This window comes from Arvicola amphibius, chromosome 3 (assembly GCF_903992535.2).
Source record: "Arvicola amphibius chromosome 3, mArvAmp1.2, whole genome shotgun sequence".
In the NCBI taxonomy this organism is placed as follows: Eukaryota; Metazoa; Chordata; class Mammalia; order Rodentia; family Cricetidae; genus Arvicola; species Arvicola amphibius.
The window spans coordinates 106,319,145-106,341,947 of record NC_052049.1 but is presented as its reverse complement, the minus strand read 5'-3'; the positions used below and the strand labels follow the sequence as shown (position 1 = coordinate 106,341,947).

The 22,803-nt window shown below is 38.2% G+C and overlaps 1 protein-coding gene across 4 annotated transcripts in view; it reads right to left on the bottom strand.

The window, feature by feature from the left end:
* The window catches only part of LOC119810574 (von Willebrand factor A domain-containing protein 5A-like), a 28,243-nt gene extending 5,750 nt beyond the window's left edge, over nucleotides 1-22,493 (bottom strand). The window contains exons 1-14 of one of the 4 annotated variants that reach the window (XM_038324102.1): nucleotides 22,392-22,464; nucleotides 21,538-21,624; nucleotides 19,052-19,109; nucleotides 18,737-18,939; nucleotides 17,120-17,342; nucleotides 16,832-17,007; nucleotides 16,447-16,561; nucleotides 8,038-8,207; nucleotides 7,699-7,787; nucleotides 7,386-7,530; nucleotides 6,858-6,937; nucleotides 1,706-1,820; nucleotides 768-932; nucleotides 402-502 (exon numbers count right to left, since the gene is read on the bottom strand). In XM_038324102.1, the coding sequence (XP_038180030.1) occupies nucleotides 402-502; nucleotides 768-932; nucleotides 1,706-1,820; nucleotides 6,858-6,937; nucleotides 7,386-7,530; nucleotides 7,699-7,787; nucleotides 8,038-8,207; nucleotides 16,447-16,561; nucleotides 16,832-17,007; nucleotides 17,120-17,342; nucleotides 18,737-18,939; nucleotides 19,052-19,094 (1,625 nt within the window). In that variant the 5' untranslated portion in view covers nucleotides 19,095-19,109; nucleotides 21,538-21,624; nucleotides 22,392-22,464. The other 3 variants (XM_038324100.1, XM_038324104.1, XM_038324103.1) reach the window with 3 other exon arrangements.
* Nucleotides 22,494-22,803: the final 310 nt, after the last annotated feature.

Genomic DNA, 22,803 nt, shown 5'->3' with positions numbered 1-22,803 from the left:
GTGGCACTAATGGGAGATGTGGTCTTATTCTTGCAGGTGTATCCTTGGAGGAAGTGTGTCACTGTGGAGGTAGACTTTAAAGTCTCAGATGATTGAGGCCATGTAAGTAGCCTCTGCAATATTTTGATTCAGTGTGGCATTCCTTTCTTCCTGCCTCAGATCAAGTGGTGGAACTCTCAGTTCTTTCTCCAACACCATGTCAGCCTGCATGCCACCTTGCCATGACAATAATGGTCTAATCCCTTTTACCATAAGCCAGTCCCAATTAAATATTTTCCCTTATGAGAGTTGTTGTCCCTTCACAACAATAGAAAACCTAACCAAATCAGTGAGAGAAAGAAAAAGAAGATAAGGGAGAGGTGGGGAAGTGTGGAGATGGAGAAGCAAAGCTGAATTCTTACCTTTTATTTGCCTTGGGTTGTAGGGAAAATGTGACCCTGTTTTCAAGACTCCTACCCTGGAGGGTATACTTGAGGCATGCTTCTCCTGAGCTCTCCACTTGCTACAAAGAAGAGGAGAGCCAGAGTAGCAAAACAGACACACAACAAGGAAAATGGTGAGCATGAGGGAAGCTCCTGAGCTCAAGGCAATGTTACACTAAGAACCATGGAGGACAAGAAAACATATAGTGGGCATGAAGGAGAGGATGGGAGCCTCGGTACCTGGCAAGTGACATCTTGTTGAAATCCCAAACAAGCATCTGTGGTAATAAAACTGCCGATGCAGCGTTTCATTAAGTAAGTGAATGAACAAGAATATGTACTCACAGGCATAGTCCCAGTCAATTGGGCATAGATGATTAACCTCTGACCCCTAAAGATGACAGTCTTCTCTGGTGAAAGCACGTTAGCTGACAGACCAGGAGGCAATTTCCAGCTCAGAGAAATGTCACCCACTGATGAGTTTAGAGCAAACTTCAGAGACCCAAGAGCCTGTTGGAGGAGAAAAGAGCCAGAATTATATACAAGAAAGATAATAATGGCAGTCATCCATTGAGTATTTATCAGGACCTAGGATGCAAAGTATGTCTTATCTAGTCACCAATGCTAAGAGAAAAATGCAATTCTCTCTTTGATTATATGTCTGCAAAAGTTATACTTGAGAGATGTAAAATGCAGGCGTGAATGAGGGCAATAGTTAAGGAAGGAGACTTCTTCAAATATGAGTTAGAGAAGGGATATGAACAACATGGAAAGTTTTGCTGAGAAATATGATCAGAGAAGTCTTGCATTTTTGTATACTAGTAATCGAATGTGAACGCATTATGCCTTCGAGTCTATCACATACACATCAACGCACACAGAGATATACACACACACACAAACACATATACAAACACACCTGTCTTTTCTTTTGAGCCTTTTGCATGGATAATGAATTTCTACCTGATCTGTTGAGAACACAGACTAGTCTCAGACAGAGCCATCAAAGCTTTTACCTTCTTTCTAGTTTGGAAAACAAAAGTCATAACTTCTTTATCTATCTGCTCTCTGGATTTCCAGCTACTACTGTCTGATGCCAGTCTTCAGGTATGAGAGTAGAACCCTCTTTAACAAAGTATCAAGTAGCTCATTAAGTATGTGTGGCCTGGGACTCACGACAGTGTGTCCTCCAGGAGAGTGGATCATGTGACTTTGCAGCTGTCTCCCTTTGTTTCCTATACACACTCTGTACATTCAACTCTAGACACTCAGCCTACTCTCACCTTGGTCTGCATCCTGTCCTTGCCTGTGATAAACTCTGCAGTGCCACCTGACACCTGGGCAATGCTTTTGATTAAACTGGTGGAGGCTCCTTCTCCAATACCAAATGAGAAGCATCTGCAACAGTGACATGAAGAACATTAGACACAGATTTTCCATAACAGAATTATCAGTTAACATGTACTGGTAAAAATGTCATGAAGAAATAAGTTACTTACCTCAAAGTCAGTGCAATACTATTTTTTTTTTAGAAATCAGATTCTATTTCTATGGACTTTAATAAAAACTTAAGTGATATTAACAAGTTTTTTATAACAAAAGGCTTATTTCCATTTGTTAATGATTTGGGGATTGGGACATTTGAAATATTTGTTCTAAGTTCTATTTTTTCTTCACCTATGAATTTCCTCTGGTAAAGTCAAGTTAATACATGAAAATATAAATATTTTTCAAATCTGAATAGTCAGGCAAATGCACTGACACCTTGGCTGATATATTCAGTATTTGTGGATTTTTCATTAATTAATCAATTAATCAGCCTTAAATCCTGTGACATGGGACATTAGAAATAGTGTTTTTCATATGTAAGTTTGAGGACCAAAGTTTATACTTCGGTTTTATTCCTTCTTAATAACCTATGAAGCAGTCGCTATAGGTCTTTAGAATTTTTAAATTGATTGATAAAACAAACTGATTGGTGGAGTTTCCAGAACTTACACTGGCAGATGAGCTGTATATATATATATACAAAATATATAAACTCTTAGATTGTGACAATGTAGAACTCATACAAGGATGAAGATAAAACACTGAGTTCTACTCACAGAAATACTTGACTAGGTTATTCAAGCCAGATAAAACTAGAGACTTATAAACAGTAATTTTAGTAATTCTTGTAAAGAAAGACAACTACTAAGACAATAGGCTGCAATGACTACTGAGAAATATGAAGCTAGAAGCCAATACCTGGATATGGTGTTTGGAAATGAGAAATAAGCCTGTATAATCTGTCTCCTTACCATTTGAATCATGTGGCAAGAACAGATGGCTGAGCACCTAAGGTGTTTTAGAGAAAGTAGAAAAGTTGTAGATTTTTAAGTTTTGTCAGTGACAGATGTCCCTGAAAACACCTGAGAATATTTCACAAACAAATATAGAAATATTAACATCTGGTAGAGATGTTGAGAAATGGTCCAGCCATAAAATTTATCAAGCTTTATCTGCATTCGAGCTTTTGGCTCCTAGTCTAGGCACACATTGAAATCAAAGAATATGACCTATCAGGCAAAAGATTCCATCTAAATACTAATAGTCCAAAAGCACCTACAAAGTTCAGTATGTCTGAATAGCACATTGGCCATTTCTAATGAACAATTAAGTAAGAAAATTTTCATAAAATAGTAAAATGGCAGTGTTTATACCAAAACCTCATAATATAATTTAAAATTCATTGGAGGGCCGGGCGGTGGTGGCGCACGCCTTTAATCCCAGCACTCGGGAGGCAGAGGCAGGCAGATCTCTGTGAGTTCGAGGCCAGCCTGGTCTACAAGAGCTAGTTCCAGGACAGGCTCTAAAAAAAGCTGCAGAGAAACGCTGTCTCGAAAAACCAAAAAATAAATAAATAAATAAATAAATAAAAAATAAATAAATGAATAAATAAAATTCATTGGATTATGGCACCCAAACATTTGGTGAGAATATCCACTTAAAGACTAAAAAAAGTTTTGTTTTTTTCTTTTTAACGGTTTCAAGACCCACAAAAGCAGGAGTCATTTGGAGCTTCTTGGAAGCCACACATTTTCAGATAGGCTCTGTTTGCTGGCAGTAAACAGAGGTACAGCTCCTTAAATAGAAGTCTTCTGGACTTAACCTTAGCAGCCAAATCTGCCTGGTTTGTGTTGGTAGTACAAATGGCTCTGGTTCTTTCAAGAGTTCCTGCGATGGAGAACTTTAATAGGGTTTGTGAGTAGCATGTTAAAAATTGCTTACTAGTGACATAGACCCACTGTATCCCTGGAGTTAGGTCAATGAACATGGTTCGCAGAATATACCTCTCATACCTCTGCCATATTGGATGGAGTGGAGCCAGCAGGCAAAGTTACAGCCTTAGTCCTAGCCATGCTAGCTTAGAATATAAGAAACAAACAAACATAAACAAAACAAAACAAAAAACCATAACTCTCCTGGTCAGTAAATGATTACAGATACATACTAAGACAGATTCAGACAAAAAAAAGACCTCTGTATGTGTCACAGTGTTGGATTAGAAGAGAGATAAGAAAGAACAATGACAGTACAGACAGTCATTGATTAAAAAATAAAAATAATAAGGTATATATTAAAAATAGAGTAAAAATAAGCCATGTAAAGACAGAATAACATTGCTTTTTCTTTGGATTTCTTGACCTTTAATAAGTGAACTGCTGAAAAAAACTTGATTCTGTGGACTGCTAAGCTAAACCAATATATAGATTATAAAGGTATAATGTCTTCCAAATTTGAGTCTAAGGATATGCTACTTTGGAAAAGAGATTCTGTTTCTGTTTCCAGAGAGGATGAGAACCTATGGATTCCATCCATGTTAATCTGGTTTGATGAAACAAGACCCTCCAAAATTGTAAGAGAGACAGTCTACATGTCTGAAGAAGGCTTTACCTTGGAACTCTGGATTACTAAATAAAACCCCAATGCCAGGAAGTGGAAAGCCACTTATGAGTTGTTGGTCAACGAGATGCAGAAAATAATACAGAGTCTAGCCATTGTTCATGGTTGCCAACCTAAAAGAAATGCGAAAGAAGTAATGCTGAAGCAACTACAACCTTAGTTGTATGATATAGAGAAATCAAGAAATACTATAAAGGCTGCTGGGAGTTGAAGCATGATTAATAAAACCTCAGAAATAGATATTGGGGTTCAACCTGAACACCAGAAAAGAAAAGTAGTCAGACACTGGCTCTTACTGAGACCTCAGTCCAAAATTAGTTAGTCTTGCCTCCAGGAAATCTCAGGAGGAGACCGAGACTGTGAGCTGTCTCTTCCTGTTTTATAATCCTCTCTAGTTCTGGGATTAAGGGTGTGCACCACTACTACCTGGTTTCTTTGACAAACTTGCATGGATACTGGGACAAAAAGTGTGTGTTATTGTGGCTACTGGAATTATAGGTGTGTATCATTGCTGCCTGGTCTGTAAAGCTGGCCAGTATGACTGGTATACTTTTATGATCTTCAGGGAAGCTTTATTTATTAAAATACAAATGAAATGCCACTATAGGGAGAGAAAAGACAACAATGGTTTGAACCATTTTTTGAGCCATACAAAATATAATACCATCTGCCAGGGACAGTGTACTCACTGCTGCAATACTTGCATGACCATTATTGGAGTGACATCCTAAGAATCAGTGAAAGACATATTCATTGCCCTCAGTCGTATACCCAAGGTTAAACCAACCAAAATTCAATGGTCGGTTCTAATTCAGTGGTCATAGAGATGGCACTGATTAAATAAAATTGGTCATGCTATAAAACAAAAAGACAAATCTACAAGAAGAACAGGTAGGGAAGGGAAGATTGATGGAGATGGGGGGAAATAGGAAAGAATGGGAGGAGATAGTAACCAGAATGTATATGTACATATAAAAAGCTGACAAAGAACCAATATAAAGAGCAAAATCTTTTGAAAGGAAAGTGTAAACCATCAGAATAACTTGAATAAAGAAAAAACTTAACAGAACACATACAAAAGTCATACTCCTAAAGAAAAACTTCAGAGACTTGAAATTAAGATGGAAATTACTTGAGTCATGGATGGTAGCCCATGGCTCAATCCCAAAACCCTAGAGGCAGAGGCAGGCAGAATAACACCCAGTGAGACCAGCCTGAGCTAGAAAAGGAGTTCCTGACCATTCAGAACTGGACACAGAATCCTATCTTAGAAAACAAAGAAGAGGAAACAGTCTTGATAGTGAAAATGTAGGCTATAGAATAAGAAAATAGTTATCAGTACATTCATATTCAAAATATAAAAACAAATAGATCTCAGTAAAAACAGGAAATATTCTAGAGAAGACAAAAACAGAAGTATAGAGATTTGAAGGAATATCAAAAGAGGCCTCTCTATTGCCTATTAAATATTAAAAGTAGTATGAAGTAGATTTGTCAGGAAAATAAAACATTAAACCCAGAGACACTCTGGTCCCATGCACAAAACTGGCTAAATTTTAAGAAAGTAAATACCCAAATTATATGGAAAGAAAGTTACTGGAAATCATTTGTAAAGTTGATGAGAGTTAAATTACTACTGCCATTCCACAGAAATTGGACAACTCTGTCTACTTAAAGAACAGTACCTTTGGGTATGTTCATGTGACTGTGCTTTGCATCCTGCAGTGTTGGGGTCCGGTATTACTTGAAAATACATGGCAACATGCACCTTTAGCTTACTCATATCCTTCCATATAAATCAAATCACCAGTAGATGCCTTGGGATGTATAATGCAATCACTACAGAGCCCAAAGAAAGTCAATCATTATGAACATCAATCTAATATACACTGAGCTACTTCAAGGAAAAACATACACTTGTGCAACTTGACTATGGTTCTATGGAAACTAAGTGTACATCTAAACAAGGCTGTGAAATGAAAAATAAAAGTGAGATATATGGAAAGTCACACATACCACAAAACTCAGTATAATACCAAATCAGGAAGATTTCACATAATTCACAAAAGTTATTCTTGAGCTAGGTTTAAATTAGTGAGTGATGGAAAGAGAGCAAGAGACTGATAACTATCTAGTGCTGGACCTGTGATATGTGAGCAGAGTGCACACTTTGACAGTTCATCTACCCAGATAACAATGATTTAAGTAACTTTCTATTTTAAACTGTCAGTACCTGTGTAATGAAAACATAATTCAATATATCCTTCAGAGCTTTGGAAAAGGTAGAATGACCTAGTGGAGTCAATGTTACATGGAAAACTATTTTTTTAAAAAAATTTATAGAAATTAAACAGCAGCTAGTTAACTGGAAAATCCTTGAGTCACTCTGTTCTTTTAGAAACGTGAGACCCCATGATAACATGTGGAAGAAGCCCTATGTGATGCTGCTTAGGGTCCAAGCAGAACAGTAGAAACCATACTCCCCCATACCTGTGCTTCTTGCTGTTTAACTTAACTTCTTTAATGACACTAAATGTGTCAATAACTTCTCCATCTGTGAAGACAAAGAGCTGAAAAAAAAAAAGAAAAAAGAAAAAACCCAGATGTATTTTTCAAGGTTGTGTCGAGTTTATTAAAGGGAACAACTTTGGTCCTCATGGCCCACAACTTTTTCCAGTCTTTATAACTTCTTCACACAGGGCTGGGGAACCTAGTGCTCCACTGTCACTTGCTCAATGCTGCCACAGAGACTCTTAAGTGGGAAGAGTTTCATACCTTGGGAAGTTTCACATCCTCCCATGCAACCCGCACCTTAAATGTCTATGGTACCACAAATAAGGGTTGGCTCCCTGTCCCATAGAATAGAGAAAAAATGCTGTCTCTGGTCTTTTTTTACTTCACACAATAGTAGATAACTTAAATTTACACACTATTTACACATTTTTATTGAGAGAACTGGAAATCAGGTTAGTGGATAATTTCACAATTTTTCCCTATTAGCTTCATTCCAAAGCTCACCTGTAAAGGATGTCCAAGGATGGAGGGAGCTTTGTAAATATCACAGAGTGGTCTCAGGATTTCAGTGCCCCCTAGGTCTGCTTCTATATCCTTCACTCTTTTCATTGCCTCCTTCATTGTTTCCTGAGTGTACTTCACACTCTCCCTTAGAGAAACAAGCATGTCTAGTCACATGGCTATAGTGCACATTCCTATTGCAAAATCACTATCACAAAATATTGTTCCTATTTCAGGACTACTCTGTCAGATTAAAAGTGCAGATCCTCCTTTAGAGTACATTCTTTCACATTCCATGGTTTTCACAGAAACTTACGGGAAGAATTTTTCATAGAAGGATCCAAATCCATAGATGTTGAAATAACAACCCATAGGCAAACTCTTCAGCAACAGCAGCAGAGTTTCCTGAGGGTGAGAGAAGATGAGGAGATGGAGTGAGAGAAAGCACTACCAAACATCCAGACCCAAGTCTGGTACCTAATGATACAAAAAGACATCACGTTATGTCACCTTTTATTTTAAGGCTGGCATCAGAATGGCCATGCTTGCTACTGCTCAGATGGAGAATAGACTTACAGCTATAAATTGACCATACACATGCCCTTCCCAACCATCCTCACTTGGCACTGCTGAACAATGAAGAATCTGGCTTTACCTTGGCAGCCTCTATGCGTAACTGAGAATCCATCTGGTTGTTCATAGCCAATCCCATACTTCCTGAGCGGTCCATGAGGAACACAAATTCTCCACAGGCCTTTGAGGCCTCCACTTCTGGGATATCTGGATAGAAACTCACCATTGCAGAAGGAGCTCCCATCAAACTATCTGTATATAAATGAGAAGAACCCTGTAAGTTACAAGGTAACACAGGTGTTCTAGAGTTCTCAAGAACCAATTGTCAATTCAATAGAGAACTGAGAAGCTCCAATAAAAAAAAAAAAAAAAAAAAAAAAAAAAAAAAAAAAAAAAAAAAAAAAAAAAAAACTCTTGTTTACTCTTCTTGTGCTGTGTGGTGGACAGGAGTAAATGTGTGTTGTCAGCATAAAAGAGAAGGAAGCAGAACAGAAGTGAGAGGAAGGAAAACATGGTAGGAGTTAACAGACAAAAAACCTCGGCAGTATCAGTATGTGCAAATTCTAGGCACCTTAACAATTGAATAGGGTACATTAGTTTAACACCTTCCATCAATAGATAAAGATACAGCCAGGATTCCTAATACAGGTAAATCTCTTCAAATCTTATTACTAGGAAAGTCATCACATGGGTCACTGATTACATCTTATGTTCCCTGAAAGCCTGCAAACTTAATTACAGAAAAGAGATGAGAAAATTTTCATCAAACCAAGGAGATGTCTCAGAAAGGAAGAAAGTGAGAACTCAGTTATCACATATTATGTTATAGCTTCATGAGTTTCTGAAAAGTTTCTTCCTGACTGAAGACCAAGTTTGAGTTTTAAATTTCAAAATACTCCAAAAGAAGATCAGGAAACCAACAACTAAAACAGAGTATAGAGGTACAGGGAAATTAGGAAGTTACAAGAAAGCCAGGGAATCTGGGATTCCCCTCAGCAACCTCAGAGAGGAGTGGCCAAATATTGAGAGGAAAAGAAAAAGCTCCTATATGTGGTTCAGCATGAAGTCACCGTTGTCAAATATTGATAATGCTATATTGGTGGGGGTTGAGTATGTAAACCCAGCATCTTGGTAAAGTTCATATGGTGCATATTGATACACTGGCATAAATCCAAGCCCAGTTGTCACACTGTAAACACAATGGCACCCCAAGGAGCTTCCATATATCAAACCTAGAAATTTAAAGTTGCAGCAACCTTCTTGGTCATGTGAGGATTCCTGCAAACCAGTGTAGAATGGGCTGGAAAAGTCAAGGGAACAGAACACTCATGTGACTGTGCCAGGTTTAATAAAAGTTAAGTGTGTTTCAATAGCCTGCCAGCAGCAAGGTAGGCCTTCTGTCTGCGAGATTCCCTGACCAGCAAGGGCCCTGATCCTGTACCAGAAGATCCATCTGAGAGCATTTGAAGGAAGAGATGGGCAGGCACCAATGCAAGAATTCCTCCAACAATGTGAAAAACAACATGAAAACACCAGAACCCAGCAAAATTATAACAGGAGGACTTGAACACTCTAATCCAGAAGAAGTAGAAAAAAATTGACATTATGAAAGTGATAGAGTCCCTTAAACAGGATGTGAAAAACTCCTTTAAAGAAATGGATGAGAAGAATAACAAAAAGTTTGAAGAATTGAGTAAATCCATAAAATATACCTTAGAAAACCAAGAAAAAACAATCAAACAGATAATGGAAACAGTTCAAGACTTGAAAACTGAATGGAGGCAATGAAGAAAACAAAAACCAAGGGCCGGCTGGATATGGAAAATCTAGGTAAATGAATAGAGACTGCAGAAACAAGCATAACCAACAGAATACAAGAGATAGAAGAATCTCAGATGCTGAAAACATCATAGAGAAAATAAATGCACTGATCAAAGAAAACAGCAAATCCAAAAAATTCTCATCACAAAACATTCAGGAAATCTGGGACACAATAAAAAGACCAAACCTAAGAATAATAGGCGTAGAAGAAGGAGAAGAATTACGGCTCAATGGTCCAGAAAATATATTCAACAAAATTATAGAAGAAAACTTTCCCAACCTATAGAAAGATATTCCTATGAAAGTTCAAAAAGCATACAGAACACTGAATAGACTGGATCAAAAAAAATCCCCTTGCCATATAATAATCAAAACACAAAAGATACAGAATAAAGAAAGAATATTAAGAGCTGCAAAGGAAAAAGGTCAAGTAACTTATAAAGGTAAACGTATCAGACTTACACCTGACTTCTCTATGGAAACCATGAAAGCCAGAAGGTCCTGGATAGATGTACTGCAGAAACTAAGAGACCATGGATGCAAGCCCAGAATACTATACCTAGCCAAGCTTTCATTCACTATCAATGGAGAAAACAAGATATTCCAGGATAAAAACAAATTTAAACAATACGTAGCCACAAATACAGCCTTACAGAAAGTAATAGAAGGAAAATCACAAACTAAGGAGTCCAACAATTCTCAGAATAACTCAGACATCTAGTGACCATTCACCAGCACAACTCAAAGAAGGGAAATACACAAACTCTACTACCAAAAATAAATAAATAAATAAATAAATAAATAAATAATAACGTCTTAATAACCACTGGTCATTAATATCACTTAATATCAACGGACTTAATTCACCTATAAAAAGACACAGGCTAAGAGATTGGATATGAAAAAAGGATCCAACATTCTGCTGTTTACAAGAAACATACCTCAACCACAAAGACAGATATCTACTGAGAGTAAAGGGTTGGAAAAAGGTTTTTCAACTAAATGGACCTAAGAAACAAGCAGGTGTGGTCATACTAATTTCTAACAAAGTTGACTTCAAACTAAAATCAATCAGAAGAGATGGAGAGGGACATTTTATACTCATAACAGGAACAGTTCATCAGGACGAAGTCTCAATCTTGAATATCTATGCCCCTAATATAAAAGCACCCACTTATGTAAATGAAACATTACTAGAACTCAAGGCAGATATCAAACCACACACACTAATATTGGGAGACTTCAACACTCCTCTCTCACTTATGGACAGGTCAGTCAGACAGAAACCTAACAGAGAAATAAGAGAATTAATGGAATTAATGGATCAAATGGATTTAACAGACATCTAAAGAACGTTCCACCCAAATAGGAAAGAATATACATTCTTCTCTGCAGCTCATGGAACCTTCTTGAAAATTGACCACATACCCGGTAACAAAACAAACTTCCAGAGATACAAAAAATTATTAGTAACCACCTGTGTCTTATTGGATCACCATGGAATAAAGTTAGAGTTTAACAATAATTCTATCCCCAGAAAGCCTCCAAACTCTTGAAAGCTGAACAGTCAACTACTGAACCACCCCTGGGTCATGGAAGTAATAAACAAAGAAATTAAAGTCTTCCTTCAATTCAATGAAAATAAAGACACAATGTATCCAAACTTATGGGACACTATGAAAGCAATACTAAGAGTAAAGTTCATAGCTTTAAGCGACCACATTTAAAAAACGGAGAAAGCTCACATTAGAGACTTAACAGCACAGCTGAAAGCTCTAGAAAAAAAAAGAAGCAGACTCACCTGTGAGGAGTAGAAGACTGGAAATAATCAAGCTGAAAGTTGAAATCAACAAAATAGAAACACAGAAAACAATCCAAAGAATCAATGAAACAAAGAGCTGGTTCTTTGAGAAAGTCAACAAGATTGACAAACCTTTATCCAAACTAATCAAAAGGCAGAGAGAGAACATGCAAATTAACAAGATCAGAAATGAAAAGGGGGACATAACAAAAGATACTGAGGAAATTCATAGAATCATTAGGTCTTACTACACTAGCTTATAGGCCACAAAGTTGGAAAATTCAAAAGAAATGGACATGTTTTTAGGTAAGTACCATTTATCAAAATTAAATCAAGAGCAGTGAACAATTCAAATAGACCTATAAGTTGTGAGGAAATAGAAGGTGTCATAAAAAAAAACTCCCAACAAAAGAAAAAAAAAAAAAAAACAAAACCCAGGACCTGATGGTTTTAATGCAGAATTTTATCAGAATTTCCAGGAAGAGCTGATACCAATACACCTTATTGTGTTTCTGTGTTTCACATAATAGAATCAGAAGAGTTATTGCCAAACTCTTCTTATGAAGCAACAGTCACCCTGATTCCAAAACCACACAAAGACCCAACCAAGAAAGAGAACTACAGACCAATCTCACTCATGAACATCAATGCAAAAATTCTCAATAAAATTCTGGCAAACAGAATCCAAAAACACATTAAAAAATTATACATTACAAGCAATTAGGCTTCATCCCTGAGATGAAGGGCTGGTTCAACATACAAAAATCTATCAATGTAATCCATCATATAAATAAACTGAAAGAAAAAAACATATGATCATTTCATTAGATACAGAAAAAGCATTTGACAAAATTCAACATCCCTTTATGATAAAGGTTTTAGAGAGGGTAGGGATACAAGGATCATACCTAAATATAATAAAAGCAATATATAGCAAGCCAACAGCTAATATCAAATTAAATGGAGAGAAACTCAAAGCCATTCCACTAAAATCAGGAACACGACAAGGCTGTCCACTCTCTCCATATCTCTTCAATATAGTTCTGGAAGTTCTAGCAATATCAATAAGACAACATAAGGAGATAAAGGGGATTTGAATTGGAAAGGAAGAAGTGAAACTTTTGTTATTTGCTGATGATATGATAGTGTACATTAGTGACCCCCAAACCTTGACCAAAGAACTCCTACAGCCGATAAATAACTTCAGTGAAGTGGCAGGTTACAAGACCAACTCAAAAAAATCAGTTGCCCTTCTATACACAAAGGATAGAGAAACAGAAAGGGAATTCAGAGAAACTTCACCTTTTATGATAGCTACAAATAGCATAAAGTATCTTGGGGTAACTCTAACCAAGGAAGTGAAAGGTCTATTTGACAAGAACTTTAAGGCATTGAAGAAAGAAATTGAAGAGGAAACCAGAAAAAGGAAAGGCATCTCATGCTCTTGGATTGGGAGGATCAACATAGTAAAAATGGCAATTCTACCAAAGACAATCTATAAATTCAATGCAATCCCCATTAAAATCCCATCAAAATTCTTCACAAACCTTGAGAGAACAATAATCAACTTTATATGGAAAAACAAAAAACCCAGGATAGCCAAAACAATCTTATATAATAAAGGAACTGCATTATTATCCCTGACTTCAAACTTTATTACAGAGATACAGTATTGAAAACAGCTTGGTACTGGCATAAAAACAGATAAGTCGACCAATGGAATTGAATAGAAAACCCGGATATTAACCCACAAGCCTCTAAACACCTGATTTTCGATAAAGGAGCTAAAAGTATACAATGGAAGAAAGAAAGCATCTTCAACAAATGGTGCTGGCATAACTGGATGTCAACATGTAGAAGAAGGAAAATAGATCCATATCTATCACCATGTACAAAACTAAAGTCCAAATGGATTAAAGACCTCAATATCAGTCTGAACACACCAAACCTGATAGAAAAAAAAGTGGGAAGTAGTCTACAACAGATGGGCACAGGAGACCACTTCCTACATATAACCCCCGTAGCACAGACAATAAGGGCAACATTGAATAAATGGGACCTCCTAAAACTGAGAAGCTTCTGTAAAGCAAAGGACACTCCCATTAAGACAAAAAGGCAACCTACTGATTGGGAGAAGATCTTCATCAACCCTGCAGCAGATAAAGGTTGGATCTCCAATATATAAAGAACTCAAGAAACTGGACTTTAAAATGCTAATTAACCCAATTAAAATGGGGCACTGAACTGAACAAAGAATTCTCAACTGAAGAAGTTCCAATGGCCAAAAGACACTTAAGGTCATGCTCAACCTCCTTAGCGATCAGGGAAATGCAAATCAAAACAACTTTGAGATACCATCTTACACCTGTCAGAGTAGCTAAAAACAAAAACACCAATGATAGCCTTTGCTGGAGAGGATGTGGAGTAAGGGGAACACTCATCCATTGCTGGTGGGAATACAAACTTGTGCAACCACTTTGGAAATCAGTGTGGCAGTTTCTTAGGAAATTTGGGATCAGCCTATCCCAGGATCCAGTAATACCACTCCTGGGAATATATCCAAGAGATGCCCTATCACACTACAAAAGCATTTGTTCAACTATGTTCATAACAGCATTATTTGTAATAGCCAGATCCTAGAAACAACCTAGATGCCCTTCAATGGAAGAATGGATAAAGAAAATACACATTAGAGTACTACTCAGCGGTAAAAAACAATTACATTTTGAATTTTGCATGCAAATGGATGGAAATTGAAAACACTATCCTCAGTGAGGTAACCCAGACCCAAAAAGATGAATATGGTATGTACTCACTCATAAGTGGACTTTAGCAATAAATAAAGGGCATTGAGCCAATAATTCATGATCCTAGAGAAGCTAAATAGGAAGGTGAACCCAAAGAAAAACATGTAGTTATCCTTCTGGATATTGGAAGTAGACAAGATTGCCAGGCAAAAATTGAGAGCTTGGGTGTGAGGGTGAGATGGGGGTAAGAGGAGATGGGGAGAGAGAAGTGAGAAGGGGAGGATGGGGAGAGCTTGGGGGAATGGGACAGTTGGGATGGAGGAAGGGTGGATATGGGAACAGGGAAGTATATATCTTAATTAAGGGAGCCATTTTAGGGTTGGAAAGAGACTGGACTCTAGAGGGGTCCCCAGGTGTCCAAGGAGATGTCCCCAGCTTGTTCCTTGACCAACTGAGGAGAGGGCACCTGAACTGGTCCTATACTATAGCCACACTGATGAATATCTTGCATATCACCATAGAACCTTCATCTGGCAATGGATGGAGATAGAGACAGAGACTCATATTGGAGCACTGGACTGAGCTCCCAAGGTCCAAATGAGGAGCAGCAGGAGAGAAAACATGAGCAAGGAAATCATGTCTGTGTGGGGTGTGCCCATCCACTGTGAAGGTGGGGTTGATCTAATGGGAACTCACCAAGGTCAGCTGGACTCTGACTGATGTAGCATGTGATCAAACTGGACTCTCTGAACATGACTGACAAGGAGGGTTGACTGAGAAGCCAAGGACAATGGCACTGGGTTTTGATTCTACTGCATGTACTGGCTCTGTGGGAACCTAATCTGTTTGGATCCTCACCTTCCTAGATCTGGAGGGAGAGGGGAGGTCCTTGGACTTCCCACAGGGCAGGGAACCCTGACTGCTCTTTGGACTGGAGAGGGAGGGGAAGGGGAGAGAAATGGGAGGAGGGGAGGAGGTGAAAAATTGTAATAATAATAATAATAAAGTAAAAAAAAAGTTAAGTGCACTCATAAGGAAAGTTTTAAGTGACAATCACTAGATGTAGATAAGAAACAGAGCCTACTGGCAAGCTACATGTAGTGTTTAAGAAAAGTTTCAGGAAGCTGCAACAAGATAGTTTGTGGTGGATACTTGTGATTTTTTTTCATAGTTTAAACTCTACAGGACACAGAGAGCCTAAAATCAATTTTGTTTTGGCCACTCCTATTAATCCTAATTAAAACTGAAAGAACTGGCATGAAGGTTACATCCAGTTGTGATGAATTAATAACACATATTTATTGAAAGTGAAATTATTGTCCATGTAAGAAAGATTATTATTTGTATATTGCCTAGATTATAGTCAAGTTACTTTCTTAATCAATCCATTATTTTATAAAGTTATTAGGAACTATAACTTCTTTTTCTTTCTTATTATTTGGAGACCTTCTATCTAAATTCTTTGTTAATGTACATTATTATAGTAAGTAACATTTAACTCATCAAGTACCTGATGACACAAATAGTGACTACATTATATTTTCATCATTTATTAATATTGGATACCATTATATTATCAATCAATATTATCTGCATATCATATAGACATTTAGATTTATTTCAGAAGAATGTGTAATATTAGAATTGTCAAAATAAGTATTCATTTTACTATTTGTATTTGAATCCCAAGTGCTTTCAGAACATTTGAAACTAATTGGTTTGTTTCAACACTATCTCACAATGTAAGCTCATGCTCATCACACAATGTAAAAATGAGGCTTTATCAGATTTGAACAGCCCTGATCCTATGAAAGAAATAGTAACTATATTATTTTTTATTTGCCATTTTTGTAAGATCAGTCATTGTCACATTGTGATAATGTGCTGAATAATTTGTTATCAATAATTTTGTCATACTTTCTCTCTAATTATCTAGTAATCCATGTAAATTAGCCTATAGTATATGATCCCCTGATTACTTATTAAGAGCCTTCATTTTTCCATGTGGAAATGAAAAGGCAATACTTCAATGGCCATATACTGATCCCAGAAAGTGTTAGAAAATCAAGGCTAATTGGTAGTTACATGTTAGAAATGGACCATCGTGGGGGACAGAAAATACCTGGCTTCATGTCCTGCATCCCCATCTCCACAGCTACACTGGGGCTGTGCACTTCATTGTAGTAAATCAGGAGTTCCACATCCCGGTCAAACTTGTGTCCTTTAGCCAAGGAAACCTAAGTAGCAAACCAGTAGATTACTGCCACCAATTGCTTCCAGAGATAACATCAGAGTTCAGGGTTGCAGATTCTTCCATGAGGATACAATCAGTAGTACATGAAAGACTATTTGAAAAATGCTCTACATTTTGTCCAGAGTAGGAAAAGTAGATACTGTGTCTCTCCAAGTATGGCCAGAAAAAGCAAGGGAGATGTGGGAAGAATGAATGACGACCAAGTCAACAATGAAGAAGAGGGCACTGACAATAGTGTTCTCTTTCTGTTCACCTGAGCAGACGTCTTGTCATCAGCCAGGTACTGCATAGGACTCAAGGAGCAGTTGGACTGGACCCTCTCAATGCCATGCTGGGAAGTGATGGTGGCAACCATGCTGAGCGTGTAGGGCAGGTCCTCCAAAGGGACTATGGGGGTCTTTATATTCAAGAAACTATTTGCAGATTGTTCTACAAAAAATATTAATTTTATTTTCCATGTCAACAATTTCCAGCACAATCATAATTTGGAGTATATCTTAAGCCCTTGAAATACTGGTGTTCAAAGGCAGAAATGACTTACCAGAGAGCTGGTATCTTGGATTTAGGATTGCTGGGAGCACATAGCGCAGGGCCCCGTCTGTCTCCAGAGGCAGCTCCTGCACATACCTCAGGGTCGCTGCCACCTTAGCCCCAGGCTGGAGGTTCCCCACATTGCAAGAAAAGACATCCCTGGTGTAGTCGTCCTCTTCCAATAAGTAAGCTTGGTGACCCTGAGAGAGGGCATCCTCATAGATGCTATGGGCCTAGAGCAGGAGTGGAAAAGGTTGAAATAAAATCGTATAAATTCAAGAAAATAAAGACTTTTCTGAAGATGTGTCATGGATTGTTATGAACCTTATAATTATTGTGGTAGCTTCTACTTGATTCTGTCTGCCTTATTGATTTTAGGCAAAGAGTAATTAGAAGTGAATGAAAGAACAGTCAACATCAGCACTTATGAATTTTTTATAAAGATAAAAAGTCGAATGCAATTTGAAGTGAGAGGAGAAGAGATAATGTATGTTGTGGTCCAAGCATTATCCAGTGAGAATACATGTGACAATCTCTAGGCTAACAGCCAAAGTGCAAAGCTTTGGGGATCTGCCTTTTGAATAACCGATGCCATTTCTGCAAAACCATTGTGAAGCCATAACATTTCTTTTTTTCATGGAGAGATTCATCCCAAATAACCCCAAGTAAAATTAATCAATTATTGACCATAACCTCCTCATGTGGTACTACACTGGATGATTTTTCATTTGGCTATGTAATCTTGATATACATAATACATACAGGGTGCCTTGAGTTTTTGAAAAGGCCCCAGAGAAAGAAAATTCTTATCACTCAAGCACCAGCAGCAAGAAAGCTTCTACTTGGCCTGGAGGCTGGAACTGCCAGGCTGTTTTACACTATCACAGTTTCCCTTTAATCTAGCCACTTTAGGTGTTATCTGTAGAGATAAGATTCCATTCCGTTTAATCAGCAACATCTGGTTAAAGGATCAATATGGACCAAGCACCCCCCCCCCTTACCTTAGTTGCCATGGCTGCCACAAACACTGTGTTCCCAGCCTCTACAGGAATGAAAGTGCTTAGAAAGGGCAACACGTGCTTTTTCCTTTTTCTACATTTATCAATTACAAATTTCTAGCTTAACTAACCAAAAAATGTATTTAACTCACAAATTCCTTTCTCCCTCTTAGAAATACTAGCCCATTTCTTCATATACTTTCAACAGATATGCTCAAGTGCTTCATAGCCATGCCCCCTCTGAGACCTAAGCAAGGTAACAGGACCCTGCTTTGGCAGCCTATTCTCATGTTTAGGCCTTTGGAATGCATGTCTGATGTCCTTGTTATTGCCACCAAGTTCTTAATTATGCCTGTGTGAGTATATAAACCAAAAACCTTGTGGGATAGTAAGAACTTTGGGAGAACATCCAGAGAACACTGATAGAGAGAGATCCTAGAGAAAGCATTGGAGGGAACTTTTTTCAAAGAATAAAGAGACATGAGAGGAAAATGTGTTTGAGCTGATTTGTCCACTCTCAGGTCTCTTTTCATCAGTTTTTGCTTTCTATAGTGTTCCTTCTGGGTCCTGAGAGATTTAGGGGTATGACATCACACATAAATCTTGATAAATTTACTCATCCTTCCAACCTTCATTTTCTCTTGCAATTCGGCCACAATTTTCTTCCCATCCACCGAGGCTTCAAAGCTGTAGACAGCAGAGTCTTCATCCATGGGGAACACAAAGATTGCCTCCAAGGGGACTTTCTCCTCATTCTCATAATTTAAGGTTGCAGAGACACTAGCCACAAAGTCATTGATAGACAGGGTTACTGAGATGCTCTTCAGTGGCACTGGGGAAGATACAAATGTATAGGAGATCAGCAAACTTAACTAGAATGGCACCATAGATGAGTTGTGCTGAGTCCAGTGACCTCACCACTAAGAGTCGTAAGTCAGGCTTACCTGGCTCCTTGTTTCCAGTGATTAGACCACAGTTCTGCTCCATGGTGACTGCACGTTTCTGTGGAAACGACACATCATTAAGAGATTCGAGATAGGGTTACAATATCAATAACTACAGCTTCTGTGCTTCTCTCTAGCAGGAACAGCTTCAAATTCTTAGTGTGGGGCTAAGGATACATGGTGAAAAGGAGGGGAGATGCTGGAGGTAACACTCCTGATTAATGCTGCTCAGGTGGGGAGGCTATAAGTGTCCACTGAACAGGAAATCTCTGGAACACCTTAAAGTGCCACAAACACCATTCTATATTTACCAACAGTGTCAAATAAACTGACCACAGGACTTGGATAGGTACCATAATTTAATTCCAGTCTTCTTCACTGAAATTCAGCCATTTTAAAGGTTTATTTACTTTTGTGGTTTTTTTTTTTTTTTTTTTTTTTTTTTTTGGTTTCTCGAGACAGGGTTTCTCTGTGGCTTTGGAGCCTGTCCTGGAACTAGCTCTTGTAGACCAGGCTGGTCTCGAACTCACAGAGATCCGCCTGCCTCTGCCTCCCGAGTGCTGGGATTAAAGGCGTGCACCACCACCGCCCGGCTCTTTTGTGTTGTATATATGAATATATGCCTGCATGTCTGTGCATCAAATGCAGGAAGATAAGCTTATACATGTTATACAAAGCAGGGGACAGAAGAGGACAGTGAACCTAATGGGACTGGATTTACAGATGGTTATAAGCTGCTATTTAGGAAATGAAATTTGCACTTTGGTCCTCCAGAATAGAAGGCACAGTTCATAAAGACTGAGCTGACTCTTCAGCCCCTATTGCCAGTTCTTCCCAAGCATACCTTTGAGACTCAAATAGCACCCAATATTATATTCCTCTTATTTAATCACTGTTCTTTAATACTTAGTATTGAAAATACCCACTGTTTTATTTTTTATATTTATTTTCAACACATTTCCACATGACTCACTACTGGTCCAATGCAGACTGATTGTGATTTCCTTAATTCTAAATAAACATCTATGTCATCTTGTCTGACAGACCCCCCACCCAAGATCTTTCACATTGCAACCAATGCTCAGAGAACAGAGAGAAGGGTCAGAAAGTTTCTAAGAGCCCAATGTCACAGAAGAGTATCATAAGTCAGTGCCCTCCATCCATGACAGGATCATTGTAGTCATGAACTCAAAGTAGGTGTTGTTACCTGCATAAGACATGAACCATCAAAACAGTCAATATTTTAGCACAGATCTGGGAGTGGCACATACAGTCCAATCCCTACTTGAGGAGCTTTGTGTGTGATATTTTCTTGTAGTGAGACAATCACTTATTTTTCCTTTAGGAAATTGGTTCCTGGTAGGTTGCCCATACTCCAAATGATGACCCAGAACTTCTGTACATATTGACAACACAATTGGATTCAATAGGTTAATTAAATATAATAATATGCTTTTGGGAGAGAGACTTTTTAACTGGTTGGGACAAACTGGAAGTTAAGACTCAAGGGGATATAATCAAAATATATTGCACACACCTATAACATTTTCAAAAGATAATTTGAAAATATTATATATTTTAAAAGATATTCTCACATATAAAGATGATATATGTACAATATGTTTCTTTTAAAACTGACTACTCTAAATATATTTCATGAATTATATATTTGTACACATGTCACAGGTAATATGAAGACAAAGAGATAGATTGATTTTTACCAAGTTATGATTTACATGATTATTTTATCCACAGAGCATAAAGATTGGGCTAAATCCAATCATGGTTCCAAATAATCCTGGAAGCTGTTCTGGGCCTTTCTAAACCAGATCATTTGCTAACTTGTCTCTCATATTGTGACCAGAGTGTTCAACACCAACAAGAGTGGTTTTCACTGGAAATCCATCCTAAGGCAAAGAAGGGCCCAGCTGGAAGCACACATAGTGTTTGTTCAATTCCCTAGAAGCCCAGCCTTCACTTTCAGACCAGGCTGGAAAACCCTCTTGAAGGATCAGCTTGAAGGTTTGGGAGGGCTGTTTCTAGGTCCTTCAGGCTGATCCTAAGGACCATTTACAACTCTCAGACTTGGGCTATAGTTCAGTGAAAAAGAACCTGCAAACTTGTGAAAAATCCTAAGTTCCCTATTTAACCGTAGACCAGGCTGAAGGCAGGGGACACGTCCGTCATCTCCCTGGAAACCATCCCTCTGATATGAGTGATGTTTTCTATACAACTTAAATTAATCACGCAAATCTATCAAAGAATGAGCTATGTTTCTACACTTGTTATTTTGAACTATGGGAAGAGTCTGACAGCATTAGAACAGCTCAGATGTGGGCAGCAGCACAGAGGTAGCAGCTAAGCAAGAAAAAGGAAGGACAGCAAGCCCTGGGAAGGATCTTCCCTGGGGACCAGTAGAGGAGCCTAGAACAAAAAGAAAACAGTTTCTACCGACAACAACAGAAAGTATAGAGCAGGAGACTCACCCACGAGTAGCTCAGTAGAAGAATGGACCCTTTCTGGAAGAAGAGATCTCAGGAGTCTGAGAGAGGAGAGAGGATGACCAGGGTACCCTACAAAGAAATGGTGATTTCCTGATTCGAACCTGAGAAGAAATTTATCTTAGTGAGTGTTTCACCGTCTCCCTGACCCCTCCTGAGTCTGCAAATTGAGGCAAGTTTTCAAAGCTGTGAGGAAAAGACTGGTTCCAGAGGTGACTAAATTTACAACCTTAAACTGGATGCAGCTATAAAGCAAAGAGCCCTGACAGATAAATCCTTCTCTTAATTGCAGGCAGAGAGCAGCAAAAGTCAGCCGGCCACACCCTGCTGTTTACTGCTTCAGGAAGAGTAAGAATCTGGGCTTCAAGCCCAGAAAGGATACTGCAGTGTGGCTTGTAGAGCCTCAATAAAAACAGTTATTTAATATGTAGACTCTCTATCTAAGATCTTCAGTTCCAGATATTTTTAAAAAGGCTTAAGTTCCATCTCTCAGATCTGAATAGAGAAGGGTTTTTATGCTGCAATGGATTAGGTGGGTGGAGAATGAAAGCTGCATTTCCTTAGAAAAAGCATACCTAAAACTGAGAAAAGAAAAGCAAAACCAAGAAGAAACAAGAAAGACCTATTTTGTGAGACAGAGGAAGAGTGGGAAGAAGAAGAAGAAGGTGGGGCGATATGAACCTGAAAAAGAGGTCATTTTTGTACTATTAATCTAGAGAAATCTTGAGTCATCATAGGCCAGGATGAGTTTCTACTGCTACCACCCCCAGACCCCAGGACTTCCAGCTAAAAGGCATTGACAATTCTTTGTGGGGTAGGCTAAAACAAAAGGCTCTTACCCTTCAGATGCAGCAGGTAGGGTTCTCCCCAGAGAGCGGAGCAGAGTCTGCACCCACTTCTTCAAGTCCCTTCAGCTCACAGCAGCTATAAAAGAAAGTGAAAGCAGCTGGAGTCAAACTTTCAGGATGACCTGCCCCCTTCTGGGGATCAGCGATAAAGTTTCAATTGTGTGATAAAGGGACAAACTGTAAATTCTCAATCAAGTATTGAATGTCTGCTTGTTGTTTGATGAAATCATTTTTTTTAATTAAGAGCAATTGCTCAGTTTTCCCACTGTTTTGTCTACACAGAGAAACAATTTAGGGACAATCAAATGTGGGGGTTTTGTTTTTTGAGGTTGAATGTTGCAGCTGTATTATCTAAAACTGATATACACTGTACAGCTGTAAGGACATGGAAAACTTTAAGAAG